We start from the raw sequence: 21,185 nt of genomic DNA on the forward strand, positions 1-21,185 counted from the left end.
ACAGGTAAGATTTTATGAAACTATAATGCTAAAAGAGACTGTGAAGGCCTTGTTCTCGAGTTTTTTTCCCCAAAGTGCAGCTAACAGAACTACAGCTGCAGTTGTAACACTGGAGAGAAGGGAAGTGACATGCCCTTGGTCTTGGTCACATGGTCAGCTCCACATGGCAGCATCCCTGCCTTTCAACAGGAAATGGAGGGGCAGAGGCTGCTGTGGCTGGGTACCGGAATAAATGGGCCTTTGTGCAACATGTAGGAAAAGGGGGTCACCCTGATAAGATGATTCCCTTCCCTTGTTCCCTTGTGAAAAAAGATGGGCCCAAACCCTTTTATAAAGGGTTAGCTTTGTGGGAGAATGATGCAGAGCCAATTTCTCCTTTGCCCACACCATTGCCACTCCTCCATTTCCTCCACTGTGATCAGCATCAGCGTAGTGTCAGGTGGATACCAGGAGTTCCTATAAATTCTGAACATTGACTCGAAGTGTCTTGAATGGCATAACTGCCTTTATGTATTAGCAAATTTCAAGTTAGCATACAAGCTGCTATCAGTCTTCAGCTGATTCTGTTTTGCCTCCTGGATGGGCCCTGTTTTATATTCCTGGTTTCTCCTATACTGTGAGACATGTACAAAGTGTTCAGTGAGTTCTTGCTGACTCATAACAGTATCATTGTCTGTTTTGCTTCTTTTTTTTTTTTTAAAGATTTTATTTTATTTATTTATTTGACAGAGAGAGATCACAAGTAAGCAGAGAGGCAGGCAGAGAGAGAGAGGAGGAAGCAGGCTCCCTGATGAGCAGACAGCCCGATGCGGGACTCGATCCCAGGACCCTGAGATCATGACCTGAGCCGAAGGCAGCGGCTTAACCCACTGAGCCACCCAGGCACCCCGTTTTGCTTCTTTTATAATTTTTATGAAGGACTGGTGTGTAGCAGTGCTATACCAGACATAGTAGGTGGGGAGGGGGTTAAGTAGAAAGATTAAAAAATCAGTAGGTCCAGGGATATATAGATAAATCGATCATTGATTCCATCATTGAATTCTCACACCATAACCCTGTTAGTTCAGTCAATATTTCCTGTGTGCCTTCCATGTGCCACACACTATGCTAGGCCCTGGATATACACTGGTGAGCCTGACATGAGTAAGACTCCTCGTGGAGTTCGTGTTCCCTTGGGCAGAGGCAGGTGGTAAAGAAGCAGAAAGGCCATTTTAAAGATCACCAAGTGCAATAAAGAGAAGAAAAGAAATCCTGAGGAGGGTCACCTTTACCTTGGATAGGCAGGGAGGGCCCTCTAAAGTGGTGATGTCTAAGTCCAGATCTAGTAGTGGCAGGGAGCCCACCCTGAGCTGATGGGAGAAGGGCACATGGGGAGAGCTGCTTCCTAAGGGGCAGGTCTTAACCTTGGTGCGCCTGATTCTGGCTTTCTCAGCTTCTAGTTTCTCCCATTTCTCATCTTGTCTCCTCTTGCTCCCTTGCCATTATATTATTTATTGCTTAACCCGGATTTGGATCTGAGAATTTGGCCAAGGATCCTACATTACTCATTTCGCTGAGGTTGGCTTCTTTTTACTGCAAAACTTAGGACACAATACTTGGCACATCCTCTCCAGAGGGAACTGATTCCAAACCTATGCAGTCCCCAGTTTATAAATGAGACATTTTCCAAAAAGCAGTCTATCAGCCAGTTGTTTAGAACTGGGAACATATTTTTACACCAAGACAACAGCATATGATATTCCTAAGCCAGGACACTGTATAATTTATGATTACCTACTCCATAAAATAATGAAATTAGAGTAGAATAGTGAGGATGGGGAAGGATCTAGGCCCTACAGGTAGATACCTTTCATGGTGTGAGACCTGCCCCAGGCCATGTGTTGAAAAGCAAGCTTTTCCTCCTTGATTTCTGAGAACCCAATATCCTTGAACTAATTGGATTCTATCCTGTCGGCAAACCTCCCAGGGCCCCCAGAATATTCCAGACTACAAATTAACTCACCAGTTTCATTTTTATTTACAACTTTGGACATTTATTTTCTATGTTGCTCCTAACCTGCATTGGTCAGCATTTCTCCCTGGAATGGGGTAAGGATAGGGAAACAGGAAACAGCATCTCTCCATGTTATTGGACAAGCTCCTGCCAGTACTTACTAGCAGAGGCAAGATCTGTCTGTATTACTAGTAGTAGTAATAACTCCTTGCATTTTATATAGTATTTAAGGATCACTTTGACTGGCTTGGGGGGTCGGTATTGATGACATTATTGTTGTAAATGATGGTGAGAAAGGAGTAGGTGGAAGATGAGAGCCTGCAGAATAGGGGAGGAGAAAGCTTTCTAATCCTTCGGTTATTCTTAGAAGTCAGCATTTAAGTAAACAGAAAAGGAAAACCAAATGAGCTTTAAAGGGTCACATTGACCTTTCTCATGTAAGTACAAACTATTAAAATGACTAATTTTACATAATGATCCTAGTTTAACATTTATCAAATGAATCAGCATCCCATACCTCATGAAGAATTAAAGCTATAATTTCTGCTCTAAAGAACTTCACATTAATAAACATGTAGTCATAGTGAGTCAGTGATAGACTTAAAAAACAACACATATAGAAAAGGCAGGGAGTGTGAAAGAACATGGCTTATTTAGGGAAGAAGGAATAGATTGATGTGACTGAAGTCCATGCCTCATAACAGGAGAAAATAGCACTTATTGTTATGTGCCAGGAACAACTCTCAATATTTCTGATCTAATAACTAGTTTAATCTTTGCAGTCTTCTTTTGATTTGCATGCTCATTTATTGCCCTGTTTTAAGATGAAGAAACGGAGGCCCAAATCTTTCTGGTAGGTTCATGGGTGGTGGAGCTGGAATTGTAGCCCATGCTCTTCACCATTTATCTTCATTGCTTCTCAGGTATTTTGGAGAAGAGATTAGGCCCTAGCCAGGCCAGATAAGGCATTGAATACAAAGTCAAATGAGACTGGAATTTGATATCCTGTACACACCTGGGAACCACAGGAAGTTCCAGACATTGTGAGGTGGCATGAGATTTGTTGCTGTAGAAAGATCGTTTTGCCAGCACTGTTCAGGAGGGAGAGAGACTAAAAACAGGGAAAGGCCTTACTCATTGAGCAAATAAGGACAAGAGTCTCCTATGCCAAGCACTCTCTAACCTCTGTGGATGAAGGAAATAAATCAGGCAGGCATCGACCCTGAGATTTGGGGGGCTTTCATTCCAGTTGAAAAGTCAGACAGCAAACTCATGGCAGTGCTAGAATAGGGGAGGAAAGCTAATGTGGCTTATAACCAGGGAAGTCTTTGTGGAAGGTGACATTTGAACTGAGCACCAACGGATAAGGACCCACGAGGAGAGCCCACATGAGAGCTGTCTGGCAGAGAGGGGTCTAGTTAGGACTGTGCCCATGTCTAACCAGCCTCACGTCCTCGGCCTCTGGAACAGTGCTGTGGCACAAAGTGGCACAGCACACTGTCCATCTTTGTTGGCTATTGATAGGGTGAGTGGTGATGAGGCCTTGAATTAGAGTAGCATCTCAGCAAAGTGCACAAATTCTTATGAGAAGAATTGACATTCAGCCCTTAACTTCTTAAATTAAGTATCTTATTTTGTACCTTGCTGCCTTTTTTTTTTTTTTTTTAAACATTCTACTCATGGAAGGCAGAATTAGGGAAGTGTTTAAAAGCTGGGTCTCTAGAGTCAGAGGTCTGGGTTCAAAGCCTGGCTGCATTTTTTATTTTTTGTCTTCAGGCAAGTTTCTTAGCTCCTTGTAATTCAGTTTTCTTCATTTTTAAGGAAGGGTTTTATATAGATTAAATGCAATCATACATGTAAACTGCTTAACACAGTGGCTGGCTCTTGGTAAAGGCTCAGTAAGTGTTATCATTGTCATTTTGGATACGTGATTGTACTCACACAGTCCCTTGATGTAATAAAATGTAATAAACAAAAGAAAGGGAAAGACCACCGTCAGACCTTAGTTTGAATACTGGCTTTGTAGAGGTGCTTGAACCTTTTGGAGCCCGTTTTCTTATCTGTAAAACAGAATAACTGTCCTGTTATTTCAGTGAGATAGTATAGAAAAAAGTTCCTAACATCATACCTCTTTGATAGTCGGTGCTTAGAAAATTATTGCTATCATTATTTATTACTGTTAACATAGTATTCCTGGCCACACAGTTTTTTCTTAGATTGAGACACCATTATTTGCCCATTCAGTGATAGATGGACATCCACGTTGGCTCCACTTACCATTGTTTTATTAATGCCACGGCTGTGAATCACTTTGGAGAAATTACTTTGGTAGGGAAATGGGGGAGAGAGGGTCACTAACTTCCTGGGATGTGTTCTCCAAAACAGAATTTTGTTGTTAGTTAAAAGAATTACAAAACTTGTTACATGTTGACAAAAATTAGCAGGCATTAGAATCCACTTAGATCAAGTGGATTCGTTTGGTCCTTTCTTGTCCTTACGGAGTAAAAAACACCTTCAAGCACTCTTGTGTAAGAGAGAGAATGGGTTTCTTTCAATGCCAGATTGTCTGAACACAAGCTCAGCTACTTCTAGGAATAAGACAAAGCGAGGAAGTTGCCAGTTGAGTGATTCTTGGAGAAAAAAAAATTAGAACTGGGTGCCAGCCCTCTGAAGTATGAGTAAACATCCTCATTTCTGGATCCTAGTAAAAGCCAGTAAAGAAACTTCTTCTCTGGAGAGCTATTAAGATTTATTGCATGAGAATCGAACCATCTGAAACCTTGCAAACGGTGCCATTGGATTACTTGACTATTAGAGATAGACTAAGTAATTTGGAAGCATATTTCTCTATGCTTGGCAAGCTTGAGCTTTTGCTGAAGTCTCAATTGGACCTCTATACTCAGTCACTGGTTAATTTCTGAGTACTCCAGAAGGGATATTAATCGTCAATAATACCTAATGTTTATGGATTACTTACTGTGTGTCAGATATTGTTCTGTATTATGTGTATTAATGCATTTAATTCCTGAATCTTATAAGTGACCTACTGTTATTGCTTCCATTTTATATTTGAGGATACTGAAGCCTAGAGAAGCTAAGTAGCTTGCCTTGGGTCAGGTAGCTTATGAGTACCAAGCTAGGACATAAACACAGGGGATCTGGTTCTAGAACCCTTTGCTCTTCTACCAATGGTCTGTTGTGGTGGGTATCATTCCTGGTCCATGCCTGGGACAGGCTTCTCCCAGGTCCCTGGGTGACTTATCTCCCTCCCCCAGCCGCTCCCCTGCCCCTACCCTGTCATCTTTCTCTGCTTGTGTTCTCTTCACAGCACTGTCTGAAATACTGATTATTTTATTTGTTCGTTAGTTGGTTTGTCTTTGGTCTTTGTTCCACTACTAGAATGCAAAGGGCAGAAATGTTTGTCTTATTTTGTCCTTAGAGTGGTACCTGACACATTCTAGCTGTTTAGTAAATATGTAATGAATGAATGGATGGATGACTGTAATATCGGTTCCTTCTTGAACCAGTATTGTCAACCTGATTCCTCCCCTTCCCTTTCTACACTGATCTATTTTGTGTTCGCTAAAGTGTGGAAAAGAAAAGGTAATTCAAATTCATATCACCGTGTGCATCAGCTATTTATTTCTTTTTTTAAAAAGATTTTATTTATCTGAGAGAGAGAGAAAGAGGTGCAAAATAGGGGGAGGGGCAAAAGGAAAGGGAGAAGCAGGGAGCCTGACCTTTGGCTCTATTCAGGGATCCTGAGATCGTGACCTGAGCTAAAGTCAGATGCTTAACTGACTGGGTCACTCAGGTACCCCAAAGCTATTTATTCTTATCTCATTGTCTTCCACATGCAAGTGGTATGATATGGTGTCTTTTCTGCAGCCATGGAGATATTTGGGGGAATATATTTTGAATGGTGCAGTAGACTGCCTCCTAGAAATACTGTCCTAGTTATCTGTGTTTAAATAAGTATTGTATTGTCCACATACAGAAGAATGACTTTGGGCCCTTTTCTCATACTATGCACAAAATAAACTCAAAATGGATCATGTATAGAAGAGTCAAATGTAAGACCTAAAAGTCGAAAGCTTTTAGCAGAGTGACTTTGGGTTAGGCAGGGGTTTCTTAGATATACACCAAAAGCACAAGCAACAAAGTAAAAATAGATAAATGGGAAAACTGTATGAAAATTAAACTTTTGTGCTGTAAACAATACCCTCAAGAAAGTGAAAAGGCAACCAATAACTTGAGAGAAGAGATTTACAAATTGTATATCTGATAAGGAATAACACCAGAATATATAAAGAATTCTTGGAACGCAATAAAAAGACAAATAACCCAATATTAAAATAGGCAAAGGACTTGAATAGACAGGCTTTCAAAGAAGATATACAAATAGCAAGTAAGAACTTAAAAAGATGCTCAACATCATTAATCATTAGGGAAATGCCAATTAAAACCCCAGAAATGGTGCTTTGTACCCAGTACAATGACTATAATTGAAAGACAAGAACAAATGTTGACAAGGATGCAGAGAAATTGAAACTCTCATGCATCATTGATAGGATTGTAAAAGGGTGCAGCTGCTTTGGAAAAATAGTTTGGCTGTTCTGAAGATATTAAACATAGAGTTACCATATAGCCCAGCAATTCTGCTCTTAAGTATCTACCCAAGAGAAATGAGAACACATATATGCACAAAAACCTGTACACAAATGTTCATCATAGCTTTATTCATAATAAATAGCCAAAAAGTGGGAACAACCCAAATGTCTATCAGGTGAGGAGTCGATTAAAAAAATGTGGTACATAGGGGCACCTGGATGGCTCAGTGGATTAAGCCTCTGCCTTCAGCTCACATCATGATCTCAAGGTTCTGGGATCAAGCCCCATGTTGTGCTCTCTGCTCAGCGGGGAGTCTGCTTCCTTCTCTCTCTCTGCCTGCCTCTCTGCCTACTTGTGATCTCTCTAATAAAAAAGTAAAATCTTTTTTAAAATGTGGTACATCCATCCAATGGAATATTATTTAGTCATAAACAGGAATGAATATTGATACATGCTACAATGTGGTGAACTTTGAAAACATAATGCTAAGTCATAAAAGACCACTTATTGTACAATTCCATTTATATAAAATGTCCAGAATAAGGAAATCTAAAGGCAAGTAGATTAGTCTTTGTCTAGGACTGGGAATGGAAGGATGGAGGGAGACAGAGAGTGGCTGCTAATGGGTACAGGGTTTCTTTTTGGGAGGCTGAAATGTTCTAAAATTAGATGGTTGCATAACCCTTTAATATATACTAAAAATACTTTAAAAAATTGAATTATATATTTTACATGGTTGAATTGTGTGGTATATAAATTATATCTTTAAAAAATAACCTGTTATAAAGTGAATATTGGGGCCACCTGGGTGGCTCAGTTGGTTAAGCATCTGCCTTTGGCTCAAGTCATGATCTCAGGGTCCTGGGACTGAATCCCACGTCAGGCTTCCTGTTCAGCAAGGGGTCTGCTTCTCCCTCTCCTTCTGTCTTCTGTCCCTTCCCCTGCTCATGCTTTCTCTCTCTCAAATAAATGAGTAAAATCTTTTAAAAAATGAATATTATTTGAGGCCCCTAGAAGTCTCAGTTGGTTGAGCATCTGACTTCTGATTTTGGCTCAGGTCATGACCTTGGGATTGTGAGATCCACGTCAGGCTCTGAGCTCAGCATGGAGTCGGCTTGAGTTTCTGTCCCACTGCCCCTTCCCCCTGGCATGTGTGTGCACCTTCTCTCTCTCTCTCTCAAATAAGTAAATAAATATTTTTTTAAATGACTATTATTCAGCCATATCAACATCCAGTTTGGGCTACTGTTCTTAAACACTACCACATAAGAAATCCCCACTTCTGTAATCCACACTGAAAAGACCTGTTTTTTTTGTTTGTTCGTTTTTTTAAAATTTTATTTATTTGACAGACAGAGATCACAAGGAGGCAGAGAGGCAGAGAGAGAGGAGGAAGCGGGCTCCCTGCTGAGCAGAGAGCCTGATGTGGGGCTCGATCCCAGGACCCTGGGATCATGACCTGAGCCGAAAGCAGAGGCTTTAACCCACTGAGATATTTAACCCACCCAGATATTTACTGAACTGAAATAACAGCAGTATTGCAATGAGTTTAAGAGGGAAAAAGTTAGCCAGTTTTTATTTTCAAAGATTTAGGGCTTCCTCTACCCTGCTGTCCTTTCCACATCCCATATGCATATCATAGCAACAGTACTATCTGCTTTACTACTTACAAAGCATTTGCTACTGCCTTAACTCATTTAAATCTAAAAATAACCTGGGCACCTGGGTGGCTCAGTTGTTAAGTGTCTACCTTTGGCCCAGGTCATAATCCCAGGGTCCTGGGATTTGAGCCCCATATTAGGCTCTCTGCTCGGTAGGGAGCATGCTTCTCCCTCTCCCACTTTCCCTGCTTACATTCTCTCTCTCACTGTCTCTCTCTCTCTGCTAAATAAATAAATAAAATCTTTTTAAAAAATAAAATAATAAAAAATAGGGGTGCCTGGGTGGCTCGTGGGTTAAAGCCTCTGCCTTCAGCTCAGGTCATGATTCTTAGGGTCCTTGGATCTAGCCCCACTTAGGGCTCTCTGCTCAGTAGGGAGCCTGCTTCCTTCTCTCTCTCTGCCTGCCTCTCTGCCTACTTGTGATCTCTGTCTGTCAAATAAATAAATAAAATCTTTGAAAAATAATAATAATAAATAATAATAAATAGTGAGGTCAGTGTGATGGTTACAGCCATTTTACAGATAAGAAAACTGACTCAGAAGGGTTAATCTCCAGTCACCCTAGAACACTGCCAGACTTGAAAGTGAGGGTCTTTCCACTGGGCAGTGCAGCCCCTTACGTCCCTACATTCATAATAAGGCCCCTGGCCATTGGTAGCATGCTGGAATCACAGAGCAGGCCGACTACAGATGCTTTACAAGCCTCTGGGTTTATTTCATTTCAAAGTCGAAGAGAAATCATCCTTTTGGTTACCCATTGTTATTAGACTGGCAGTTTTCTGGCTTGAGCAGTCAAGAGTTAAACTTACCAGTAGAGGTATAAAATAAAAGTCAGCAGTCGGTTTTTCTCAATCCCTGTGTTTTGTTGCAAACATCTCTTGAGGTAAGAAAAATTGATTCTTATGATCAAAATGCTGGGCCATGCTGTGCCCACAATTTTATTCATTTTGTTCAGAAGAAATGGGTAGTAAGCCCATTTGCTTGCTGTTCCCTGTGGCTGAGCTAGTTCTGCTGCACAGCAGTTGGAGAAATTCAATTCAGCAGACGTTTATTGATGTGCCTTCCATGTGCCAGACAGTGCACAAGGAGATGGAGATACAGGGATGAATACACCCCAGTCCTTGTTCTCATAGAATCCAGAGTATTTTCCAGGCCCTTTAATCATGACATGCAGATGCTCTTTAGGGTAGACTTTGGATTAGTTTGTTTTATATTTTGGTAAAATACAGCCACTCTTAGAAAGTTAGTATCTAAAATGTAAGAATTCCTTGTTGAATGTACAAGAAAAAAAAAAAAAAAGACACACATGTTTAGAATTCAACGGTGATCGGAACTGATCTTTCACTTCAGAGCCAGCCACATTGGTTTCAGAGTTGGGTGACATTTTTTCCCTTCCAAGATTGATAGAATCCATTTATAGGCTCTAAATAAAAGCCTAAGGATTTACACATTGAAAGTTAACCCAGCTGCCTTTTCATGCACATTTGCCAAGTTAGCACATCTTTGCACCCCATGCATCTATTTAAAAATGCTAGAAGTAATATGCCAGCATTATGGAAGTGAGAGAAATGGAGGAAAACTGCAAAGTACAGTTGTACTAGTCACCTAAAATGTCACTGCCCTGATACCAAGAGGTGGCTGTACCTTTGCACGTCAATCTCCTCATCTATAAAATTGGGAATACTTATTGCCTTCTTTAGGAGGCTTTGCCAGGACTAAATAAGTTAACAGTATAAAGCGTGCACGCCCCCAAAAAGCCACAATAAATGTGTACTTTTTAGAGTAAAAACATTTTTTTTAAAGATTTTATTTATTTTATTTGACAGACAAAGAGATTACAAGTAGGCAGAGAGGCAGGCAGAGAGAGAGAGAGGAGGAAGCAGGCTCCCCGCTGAGCAGAGAGCCCGATGCGGGACTCGATCCCAGGACCCTGAGATCATGACCTGAGCCGAAGGCAGCGGCTCAACCCACTGAGCCACCCAGGCGCCCTAGAATAAAAACATTTTTATGTCATCTTTTTGTCTCATTTTTCCTCTTTTTGTACCAAGTTGTTTTCTTGTTGTACTTTTGTTTTCTTAGCTTCTTACTATTATATGATCACTTTCCATCTTGCTATGTATGGTTATTATAATGTTTAATGGTTGCACACTGTTTTGTGGTAGGATATGGCAGTACCATTGTAACTTATCCATTCCCCTGTTGTTGGACATTTGGGCTGCTTCCAATGTTTCAGTATTATAAATAGGGCCTCAAGAACAGTTGTATATATGCAGTATATTCTTTTACTTACTGGGAAGTCTAAGGCCCGTGGCTTCATCTCTGTCTTTGTTGCCCTGATACTAAATGGGGATAGAATAGGTATCTATCTGAGAGGACAGGGATGTGTGGATTAAATGAAGGAATACAGCAAAGCACTTGCATCAGTGCCTGGCTCTTACCAGGTGCTCAGCAAACATTACCTCCGGAACTCTGGGTCTGTTCCTTTAGGATTGCTCTATAGAGATGGAGTTGTTTCATCCACTGCTTTCCAAAGGATTTTACCAGTTTAGGATCTCAATGGTATTTTGTGAAGGGACCAATTTCTCTACACCCTCACTACCCCAGGATTTAACTGTGTAACTCTCTTCCCCTTCAAAATGTAGTGAAAAGAGATGCCTGGGTGGCTCAGAAGTTAAGCATCTGCCTTTGGCTCAGGCCATGCTCCCTGGGTCTGGGGATTGAGCCCCACATCAGGCTCGCTGCTCAGCAGGGAGTCTGCTTCTCCCTCTACCCTTCCTGCCTGCTCTGATTTCTCTCTGTCTCACGTTCTCTCTCAAATAAATAAAATCTTCTTTAAAATAAAATGATAGTGAAAATAAGTTTGCCCATATTGGGGCAGCTTGTTACAACTGGAACTCTCTTCTGCTCACTGCCCTGAACAGACCTCATGTCACAAATGTTGGATTGCAGAGGCTGTTTTTATGTTTGTTTTCCTAAAGCTTGTAGTCCGCAGCTGCTTTCCATGAAATTGTGCTTTAAGTTGGTCCTCTGAACCTTTAAAACCCACCATACTTTATTCCTTACTGAAGTACATACTATTGGGTATCAGTATTTTTTCTAGAACAAAGCAATAGTTTGGTCTAGTAATATCTGTTGTGACACATAATTTCAATTATTCCCTCCTCTCCTGCCCACCCCACCCCCCGAGAAAATGAATTGGCAAGGGTAACCATATGTTTGGGTTTGCCCAGTTTTTACTTATCCTGGTATGATTATCCATCACGCCCACTTCACCCTCAAAAGCGACCTGTTCAGATGATGAATTACACTGTCACCTGATGCCTAGGAATTTGTTAGCACCCGGGGTACCTGCCTACTCTTACTACCTCACTGTTTTCCCAGATGACTTTCTACCTGTCAGGAAGGTTTCATCACCGTGCTCTTACCAGCCTTCACCTGGGAGGCCCTCACATGCACCCAGCCTGTTTGAACATGGATTAGCCCAGTAGGGCTTCCCTCAAGTTTTCACATTTCCTTATCTTTTTTCCTCTGCATCTTGCCGATAACTGTCAATGGCATAAGCAGGCCAGGGCACCTCAAATTTGTGTCAGAATTGGCTCTTTGTCTTTCAGAACTGTTTATTCTGCAGCGCAATTCATCCCACAGGCAAGTGTAACATTCCTCATTTCTCACCACTTGCGATGTAAAACATGGTATCTGCTTTCAAGAATTTCATCTTAAATGTAAACCTCTTACTAGGAATCTTTTTTTAAGAATATGGACTTCTTTTTTTTTTTTTTTTTTTAAGATTTTATTTATTTATTTGACAGACAGAGATCACAAGCAGGCAGGGGAGATGAGGGGGGGGGAGCAGGCTCCCTGCTGAGTAGTGATCCAGATGCAGGGCTTGATCCCAGGACCTGAGACCATGATCTGAGCTGAAGGCAGAGGCTTAACCCATTGAGCCACCCAGTGGCTAGGACTCTTAATGCTCGCTGCTCTTGCCCTTATCAAATATGATAGATAAAGTTCTTTATATGCATAAAGTACCTCAAAGCCCTTGCACAAACACACCAAAGAGGTTCAAGCCAAGTAAGCAGTAGCAAGGACACATCCAAGATGACACACAGCCATCAGCTCCATGATTAGTCACAGAATTTTGCTCAAAGGATGGAAGATTATAAGTATAGGTGCATTTGCATTGGAAAAACAAAAACAAATCAGCTTCTCAATGGTGATTACCTTTTGCACTTAGGTAACTGCATTTTAACCAGAAAAAAGGCTTTATGATTTGAGAGGCTCTGTTTGCCCCTGAACAAGTGCCTGCATTTCTTGGGTAATGTATTAGTCACAGTTTTAAAGAGGAGAGGCAAATGATTTGAATGTGGGATGCCACCATCTTGAACTAGCATAGGATGAATATGGGGCTGTAGTTTTGTAGGTCAGGATGTGGACTCTCAATGGAAAATTTGTTTTTCCATTTGTTTTAACCAGGCGACTTTCGGATGGTGGTTGGAGAGGATAAGACAAAAGTGTTGAATATTGTGAAGCCCAACATAGCCCACTTTCGTGAACTCTATGGCAACATACTACAGGAGAATCCTCAAGTGGTGTATAAGATCCAGCACGGCCGACTGGAGGTAAACTGTATGTGAGAAATAATTTATATTGTTTCTAAGGCAAGAGCTATTCTAAGAGGAAGAAGGGTTAGAGCAATATGATTAGTGTGATAACATTTACAGTTTATAAAAAGTAGGTTTCATATGTAAACATACTAGTCCATGTATTTGGAATAATGCCAAAGGTAACATAAGAGACAAGTAATAAGAGGCCACCTTTGGGAAAGGGAACAGGGGCTGATGTGGGAAAGGACCTGTCTTTACATGTATATCTTTTTTGCCATTTGAAATTCTTACTATGTGTACTGATTACCAGTCAAAAACAAGTGAAAATAAATTCTCAGATTCTTCATTCCCAAACCCACTTGCCTCCCCAGATGTAACCTTACTGACAGTTCAGCATATATTCTCCCAGATCTCTTTTTGTGTGCATTTTTGTATTTATTTGTACATATACACATGTATGAGTTTGGTCTTTGTTTGTTTGGTTTGGTTTTATGTAAATGGGCTCTCACATATATTTTTCTGATGCTTATTGTTTTCCTCACTCGTTGGGTTTATTATATCTTGGCTTTCCTTTTGATACATCAAATGAAACTTTCTTCCCGAGTATCTTTAAAAATTATATATATAAATATTTTAAAGATTGTATTTATTTATTTGAGAGTGAGAGCAAAAGCAGGGCAAAGGGCAGAGGGAGAATCAGAGTCCCTGCTGAGCAGGAAGCCTGATGCAGGGCTTGATTCTGGGACTCTGGAATCATGACCTAAGCCAAAGACAGACGTTAACTGATTGAGGCACCCCCAAAAATTATATTATTAAATATTTGAAAGTAAATATTAAAGAACTCTTCCTTTGAGGAAAGTATTTTGAATTTAAGATTTTTTTAAAACTCTGGAAACCACAGTTATTTTTTATGTTTAGCACAAAGAACACTGCTCTTCCTCTTCCAAATAATAGGGGCAACTAATTTTTTTTTTTAAGATTTTATTTATTTATTTGACAGACAGAGACCACAAGTAGGCAGAGAGAGAGAGAGGGAAGCAGGCTCCCTGCCCAGCAGAGAGCCCGATGTGGGACTCGATCCCAGAACCCTGAGATGAGACCATGACCTGAGCCGAAGGCAGTGGCTTAACCCACTGAGCCACCCAGGCGCCCCTAGGGGCAACTAATATTATATTAAATATAAAATCAATGGAATTTTTACAACTGAAAGGGAACCTTGAAAAAAAAAGGAAGTATTTTTTTAAAAAAGAGAGAGTAACATGAAATGCCCAGAATTTTGCAAGTTTTTTAAACTTTTTACTTTTCTCAAAGAAATGCACGCACCTGGTTTAAAAACCAAATGGGACCTCAAGGTTTATAACAAAAAGTAACAGTTCCCTACTTGGCACCTTCCTGCTTCACAGTACTTCTTCCCAGAGGCGACTGCTTTCATCTCGTTAGCGGTCCAATGTTTACCTCCATGTTTCTAAACAATATGATGTCACTGTTATTTGTTGATTTTTTTTTCTGTTTTATACTTTATTTTTGTCCTCCTCTGTGGAAGATGAAGATTTTATTACTCCCTTTTGTCACTCCGATCAACATGCTCTCACGGGTACACACTCACACGCACACACTTCCCTTCCCACCTCATTCCCTCTTGCTCCACGTACAGTTATTTCATAATTTTTGGTTAAGTTAATGTTTTCTATTTACATTATTGTGAAACTTACTTTTTCTTCATTGCTGGGATACACTACTATGAAATCTTCTTTCCTGTGCAAATGTGTTTTTCTTGGAGTTAATAATTGTCTCATTTTCTTCATTTGCTTAATTTTTTTAATACCTGTCACTAATTGATACCCTCTTACAGATCTGTATAGCTTCTTTCATCATAGACCAACACATCAGGTATTTTCTGTTTCTTGTTTTTCTTGAGGGTGTTTCTTCCTGGAGCTCCGTGTGCCCTGTTCTTTCTGGACTGGTTGTTTTCTAGCCTTGTGGCACAGCTCTTCTCCTGGAGCATCTTTTCATTATCACCCTGAGGGTTCTTTCCGCCTTCTCTCCTTTCCTAGGTTTTGGTTTTCTGCATTTTTTGTCTTCTTTTTTCATGATTACGCTTTAATTTTGGTGAAATATACCTTTTAGTACCTCTCTACCATAGGTTGCAAGGAAGGTAAATTTTTTGAGACCATGTACCTCTGCACATTCTACTCTTGCACTGATTGATAGTTTGGGGTACGTATTACATTCTAGGTTGGAAATAATTTTTCCCTCAGACTTTTTAAGTCACAGCATCCTTCTTCTAGTTTCTAAGTGTTATGTTAAAAAGTCCAATGACTTTCAGATTGCCTGTCCTTTGGATACAACTTTTTTAGCTCTCAGATAGTGTTTAGGATCTTTTCCCTTTTTCCAGTCTTAAATTTCATGATGATTTGTCTTTGTATATGTGTTTTTCACTATTATTCTGGCACTTCATGAGCGTTTTCAGTCTGGAAACTCTTGAGCTCCAATTCTTTTTTTTTTTTTTTTTAAAGATTTTATTTATTTATTTGACAGACAGAGATCACAAGTAGGCAGAGAGGCAGGCAGAGAGAGAGGAGGAGGCAGGCTCCCCGCTGAGCAGAGAGCCCTATGCGGGGCTCAATCCCAGAACCTTGAGATCATGACCTGAGCCGAAGGCAGAGGCTTTAACCCACTGAGCCACCCAGGCGCCCCGAGCTCCAATTCTAAGAAATTTTGTTACTTCTATAATAATTTCTTCATATCCATTTTCTTACTTTGCTCTTTCTGGAATTTCTGTTAGCTGGTTGTCAGACCTCCTGGTTTGATCTTTTTAATTTTTCTTTTCTCCTTCCTTTTTCTTTGCCGTTTCTGTTCTCTTTTCCAGAAGAATTTTTCCAACTGATCTTCTAGCACCACTATTAAATTTTTAATTTCCTTTGTTTTTTTTTTTTCTTATAGCATCCTGTTTTTGTTTTCCAAAGGCATTATCTTTTATGACCCCTTTAGTGGTCTTCATTATAATTTTTGAAGTTTTATCTTCTTCTTTACATTGTTTCTATTTCTCTTACTGTTAGAATCTGTAGGATTTCTCCAGAGACATCATCTACTCCCTGGTTTGGAATCAGAAAAGATTGCCTAGCTGCCAACTTTTGGGAAACTGAGCAAGGGAAAAGGGCTGGGAATTTTCTTTAACCCTGAAGATATTTCCAAATTCCTCGCTATGGCCTGTGAAAGCCTGCATGATCTAAGTCCTAATTGATCTCTTATCCTGGGGAAGCTTACAAGAGTAAGATTTATGGACCAAATTACAGTTCCCAGCACTACTGAGGTTGTCACTGACACCCCCCTGCTCCTTCCCGTACTACACATTCCAAACTCCCCTCATCCTTATCTAGCACTTGTGCTGGGCTAGACGAGGTGGCCCAGACCCTCATCCCTAAGGCATCTGAGACCCGGTCACCTTCCCCATTTCAGGCTACGATTGCTGCCCTTTCCCTTTACCATCAAAATTGGGCAAGGGATACTGACAGTTGTGCACCAGCAGCTTTACCTCAGATGATCAGATCAATTACTTCTGCCACTGTGGTGACTCCTTTCTGTGTCTGCTGGACTTTTGGCATGGGATCTGAAGAGAGCAGGTGGCAGTCATACCTTTAAGTTTAAAGTCTTGAAGTCGTAGGCATAGGAGGCACACATTTTCTGAGTGGGTCACTGGGAACAATGGGAAGCAAGGCTACCTCTTCCATCCCTTGGTTCCCAGACCTATGTATTCTACTGGTTGGGAATGAGGTACTCTGTAACAGGCATTAATTTAGGATGTGTACTGCACCCCATTTTCACCGGGTATCATCTCCAAGCTGCTGGCTTACCTGTTCTTCATTTACTCTGTCAGGATTTTTTAATGATGGAACTATTAGCATTTGGGGCTAGATAATTCTTTGCTGTATGGGCCCCAGATTTCCTCTTTTTGGGAACTGCTCTATCAGTCTGGCGGCTTTGGTGAAGTATATGGTAGTTATAGTGGAGGCATGGTCCTGTGCCCATTGCTGTAACTCTGTACCTCTTTTGCTCTAAAATGAGTGCCATAAGTGATGTTCCATAGTACAACCATGTTGGTGAAGCAGGCATCCTGTAGGCCTTGTCATGGTATTGGCCAGGTCCTGTAGGCAGGAAGGGCAAACCCATGTTCAGAACATGTGTAACTTCCAGTTAAGATGAATTACTGCCCCTTCCCAGATGGAAGGTGTCCAATGTAGTTAACGTCCACCAAGTGGCTGGTTAGTCTCAAGAGATGGTCTTATTATCAGATTCTCAGCTTTGGCTTCTGTTGCTGTCAGGATAGACTTTAACAACAGCAGTAGCTAAGTCAGCCTTGGACTAGGCAGAACCTTGTTCCCTGCCACCATGGCTACTCCTTTTATAAGCCATTGTGCCAGAGGCTTTTGAATTAACTGGCTGAATTGTTCTTTTGGTTATTGTTGATTCTTCTGTGAATGATACTTTCTCGTGGACATTAGCAAAATACAAAGATCTTCACACTTTGTGCATGCCTCCTGTACGTGCATCCACATACCTCTTCTCCCCAGTTTTTTTTTTTTTTTTTTAAGATTTTATTTATTTATTTGGCAGTCAGAGATCACAAGTAGGCAGAGAGGCAGGCAGAGAGAGAGGAGGAAGCAGGCTTCCTGCAGAGCAGAGAGCCCGATGTGAGGCTCGATCCCAGGACCCTGGGATCATGACCTGAGCCGAAAGCAGAGGCTTTAACCCACTGAGCCACCTAGGTGCTCCTTCTCCCCAGATTTTTGTCTTTAGTCTTCCAGTATTTTTCCTTTCAGGTCTGGCCAACCAGTGAACCATGCTTCACTCCCATGGGTCTTTGTATATTCTTCCCCAGGGCTGCTTTGTCCATGTAAAGTGGATGGCCAGGTGCACTACCTGAAGCATACCCATTTGGGAGGATTTCCCCTCATTAGTGTCTTTCAGGGCTGCCCCTGAGTGAGGCTGTAATGCATCAGTTTTGGCTTGTTCATACCAAGCCAAGTCATCCCTGGAGCAAACTCATCCTTTATCCACCACATGCCAGTCATAAGGGAACCTCCATGTAGCCATATGCATGAAACAGTGGAGAAATAGGATGGCGTGCACTGGTGCAACAGTGCATAGTCGATGGTATGGGGCCTGGGTTTCCTGCATGTGCAGCTTACTCATGCCCTTTGGCCTTACTTATGCTGGTGTACCTCTTCTGTCTTACAGTGGATTACTGTTGAGCCTGCCTGAACTTAACAGTTGGTGAATATGAGAGATCTCAGTTCATGATGGACGGTTCTTGATGCATGGTCTTTTATTGCTCCACGGTTAGAAGGGTCTCATATCTGGGAGCTGATTTCAAATGATGTATTGTTCTTTACTCCAGAGGGCATGACCATCTCCAGAACCCTAGCAGTCTACATTGTGATTCGCCTACTGAGAGCCTACCACAAGCTTCCTGTGACTTCTTTTTTCTTTTTTCTTTTCTTTTTTTTTTTTTTTTTTTAAGATTTTTATTTATTTATTTGACAGACAGAGATCACAAGTAGGCAGGGGGCGGGGGTGGGGGGAACAAGCTCACCGCTGAGAGAGAGCCCAATGTGGGGCTCAATCCCAGGTCTCCAAGATCACAACCTGAGCCGAAGGCAGAGGCTTAACCCACTGAGCCACCCAGGTGCCCCTGTGGCTTCTTTTTATACCAAAGATACCTTTAGCATTATGGAGTATATATGGAGTGTATGGCCCAAGTGAGGGCCTGCTTGCTCTGCTGCCTGGATCTGTTGTAGAGCTCTTTTCTGCTCTGAGCCCACACAACTGGCATCCTTTTATACCACTTCATAAATGAGTCTGAACATTACAGTCAAGTGTGGAATCTGCTGCCTCCAAAACCTGAAGAGGCTTATCAAGCATCATGCTTCAGTCTTAGCAGTAAGAGGTGCAGGATGCACAAAGTTCATCTTTACTTTGGAGAGGATGTCCCAGCATGCATCAGACCACTTGGCCACCAAACTTTTCGTTGATATGGTAGACTCCTGAAACGTCATAGGGTTTATCTTCTACCCTCTGGAGTGCATTTATCTACCAGGCACTCCAGTGTACTTGTGTCTATTGCTTACCAGGTAACAGCAGCAGCAAAGTATTGATGAAGTGGGTCAGCCCAAGATTACACAGAATGGCCACACAGTCTGGTTTCCTTGGGGGATTTTACAACACAGAATGGGAGAGTTAACAGAGCCCTGAGGCAAACATAGATATACTATTGTCTGTCTCGTGAATGGGAGCTGCTTCTGATCCTCCTTACAAATAAAGATGGAAAAGAGTGCATTCCCTAGTTTTGGCCCCATCCAGATACCTGCAGTTCTGTTGACTTGCTCTAATAGATTTACTGCATCTGGCACAGCAGATGAAACTGGGACTTCCACTTGGTTGAGTTGTGGTAGTCTGCTGTAATCTTCCAGAACACATTTGGATTTTGTGAAGGCCAGACTTAAAGGAAGTATGATGGAGACCATTAGCCTTTGTATTAGTCAGAGTTCTCCAAAGAAACTGAGCCAGTAGGATATATATAGAGAGAGATTTATTTTAAGGAATTAAATTGTGGAGACTAATGAGTTTAAAATGTACAGAGCATGCCAGCAGGCTGGAGACCCAGGGAAGAGTATGTTGTAGTTTTAAGTCTGAGGGCAATCTAGAGGTAGAATTCCTTCTTCCTTGGAGACTTTAGTCTTTTTTCTTAAGGCCTTTGGCTGATTAAATGAGGCCTTCCTGCATTATAGAGGGAAATCTGCTTTATTCAGAGTCTGCTGACTTAAATATTAATTATATCTTTAAAAGTACTCTTATAATAATATCTGGACTAATGTTTGACCAAGCAACTAAGCACAATAGTCTAGCCAAGTGACACAAAATCAAGCATCACACCCCTGTATCCTTTAGGTATACAGATAACACTGATACTCTGCCGTTCCTCCTGAGATATGGTGTTTGTTGTTGTTTTTGTAATCACTGTCTTGCATAAGAGGTAAAATGGCAGCTTCAGAGGCTTCCAGTTGGCCTTCCTTAGTATGACAGCTCTAAAATACCAACACAGAGTGTGCGCATTAGGACCACTCCTGGTACCTATTGTGTAGGATCGGGATTGAGCGGATTTGAAACAAGCCATCATCTGATCCTACGATGGCACTGTGGAACTAGGTGGCCTTTCCTGGTTGTCCCGTCTTGGGGCAAAGAGGCCAGGCCTTTGTACACTGCATTGTCCAGTCATTGGGTCCAAGCCCTCCCTTTGGCTGAGGACAAGTCTGGGAGGGACTCTAAGAGAGGGAGTCAGCCAACTTCCCCAGCAGCTAGTAGAGTGGATACCTTGGCCCTTAAACCAGGATCTGTGTGGTATAATGCAGCATCCAGTATCCTGTGACCACATGTGCTTTTTTAAAACATCAGCTTTATTGAGATGCAATTCACATACTATAAAATTCAGTGTTTTTTTAGCATATCCACAAAGTTGTGCAACTACCACTACAGTCTAATTTTACAACATTTCCATCACTTGAAAAAGAAATCCCACATCCATTTGTAGTTTCTATCTTCCCCACCCCACAGGTGACCACTAATCTGTTTTCTGCCTCTATGAATTTGTCTATTCTGGACACTTTGTATAAATGGAACTATACAGTGTGTGGCCTTTTCTTACCTGCTTTTAAAATGCAGTTTGACTTCCATGATTTTTTTCAAATTCTTCTCCTTTATTTACTGACTCTCACGATTTAACTAAATGCTTTCACTTCCATGTTTTAATGAGAATCAAAGAGGATAATTACACAGAATTTAGCAGTTTATTTGAAAATGTCACCTAATATTCTGTCTTTCAAGCAAAAATTCCAGTGCATTCTTTTCCTCAAGAGAAAGCAGTGGCAAATACTATTTTTTAACTCTTGATATTACTCAAGCCATTTTGGTATCTCTGAAATTCATAGATAAAGCCTTACAGAAATATAAGATCCTTTTTACTAATCTCAATTCTTAGTCCCAATGTATGAGTCCATAAATGTTTATTTCTAATATATTTTACAATAATAGCCACATTTTTTAAAAAAAGATTTATTTACTTGACAGAGATCACAAGTAGGCAGAGAGCAGCAGGCAGGGTGGGGGAGAACAGGCTCCCTGCTGAGCAGAGAGCCCAATGCAGGGGCTTGATCCCAGGACCCTGAGATCATGACCTGAGCTGAAGGCAGAGGCTTAATCCACTGAGCCACCCAGGTGCCCCATAATATCCACATTTCTATCATTTATTGAAACAAATCT

The 21,185-nt window shown here is 41.2% G+C and overlaps 1 protein-coding gene across 4 annotated transcripts in view; it reads left to right on the plus strand.

The window, feature by feature from the left end:
* Window positions 1-21,185, plus strand: part of TAMM41 (TAM41 mitochondrial translocator assembly and maintenance homolog) — a 50,675-nt gene that overhangs the window by 15,742 nt on the left and 13,748 nt on the right. For all 4 annotated transcript variants that reach the window (XM_082749511.1, XM_082749513.1, XM_082749512.1 and 1 more), the window contains exon 5: window positions 12,739-12,884. In XM_082749511.1, coding sequence (XP_082605637.1) covers window positions 12,739-12,884 — 146 coding nt within the window. The remainder of the gene's footprint in view (window positions 1-12,738; window positions 12,885-21,185) is intronic.

The sequence above is a fragment of the Mustela nivalis genome, assembly GCF_964662115.1.
Source record: "Mustela nivalis genome assembly, chromosome: 1".
Classification (NCBI taxonomy): Eukaryota; Metazoa; Chordata; class Mammalia; order Carnivora; family Mustelidae; genus Mustela; species Mustela nivalis.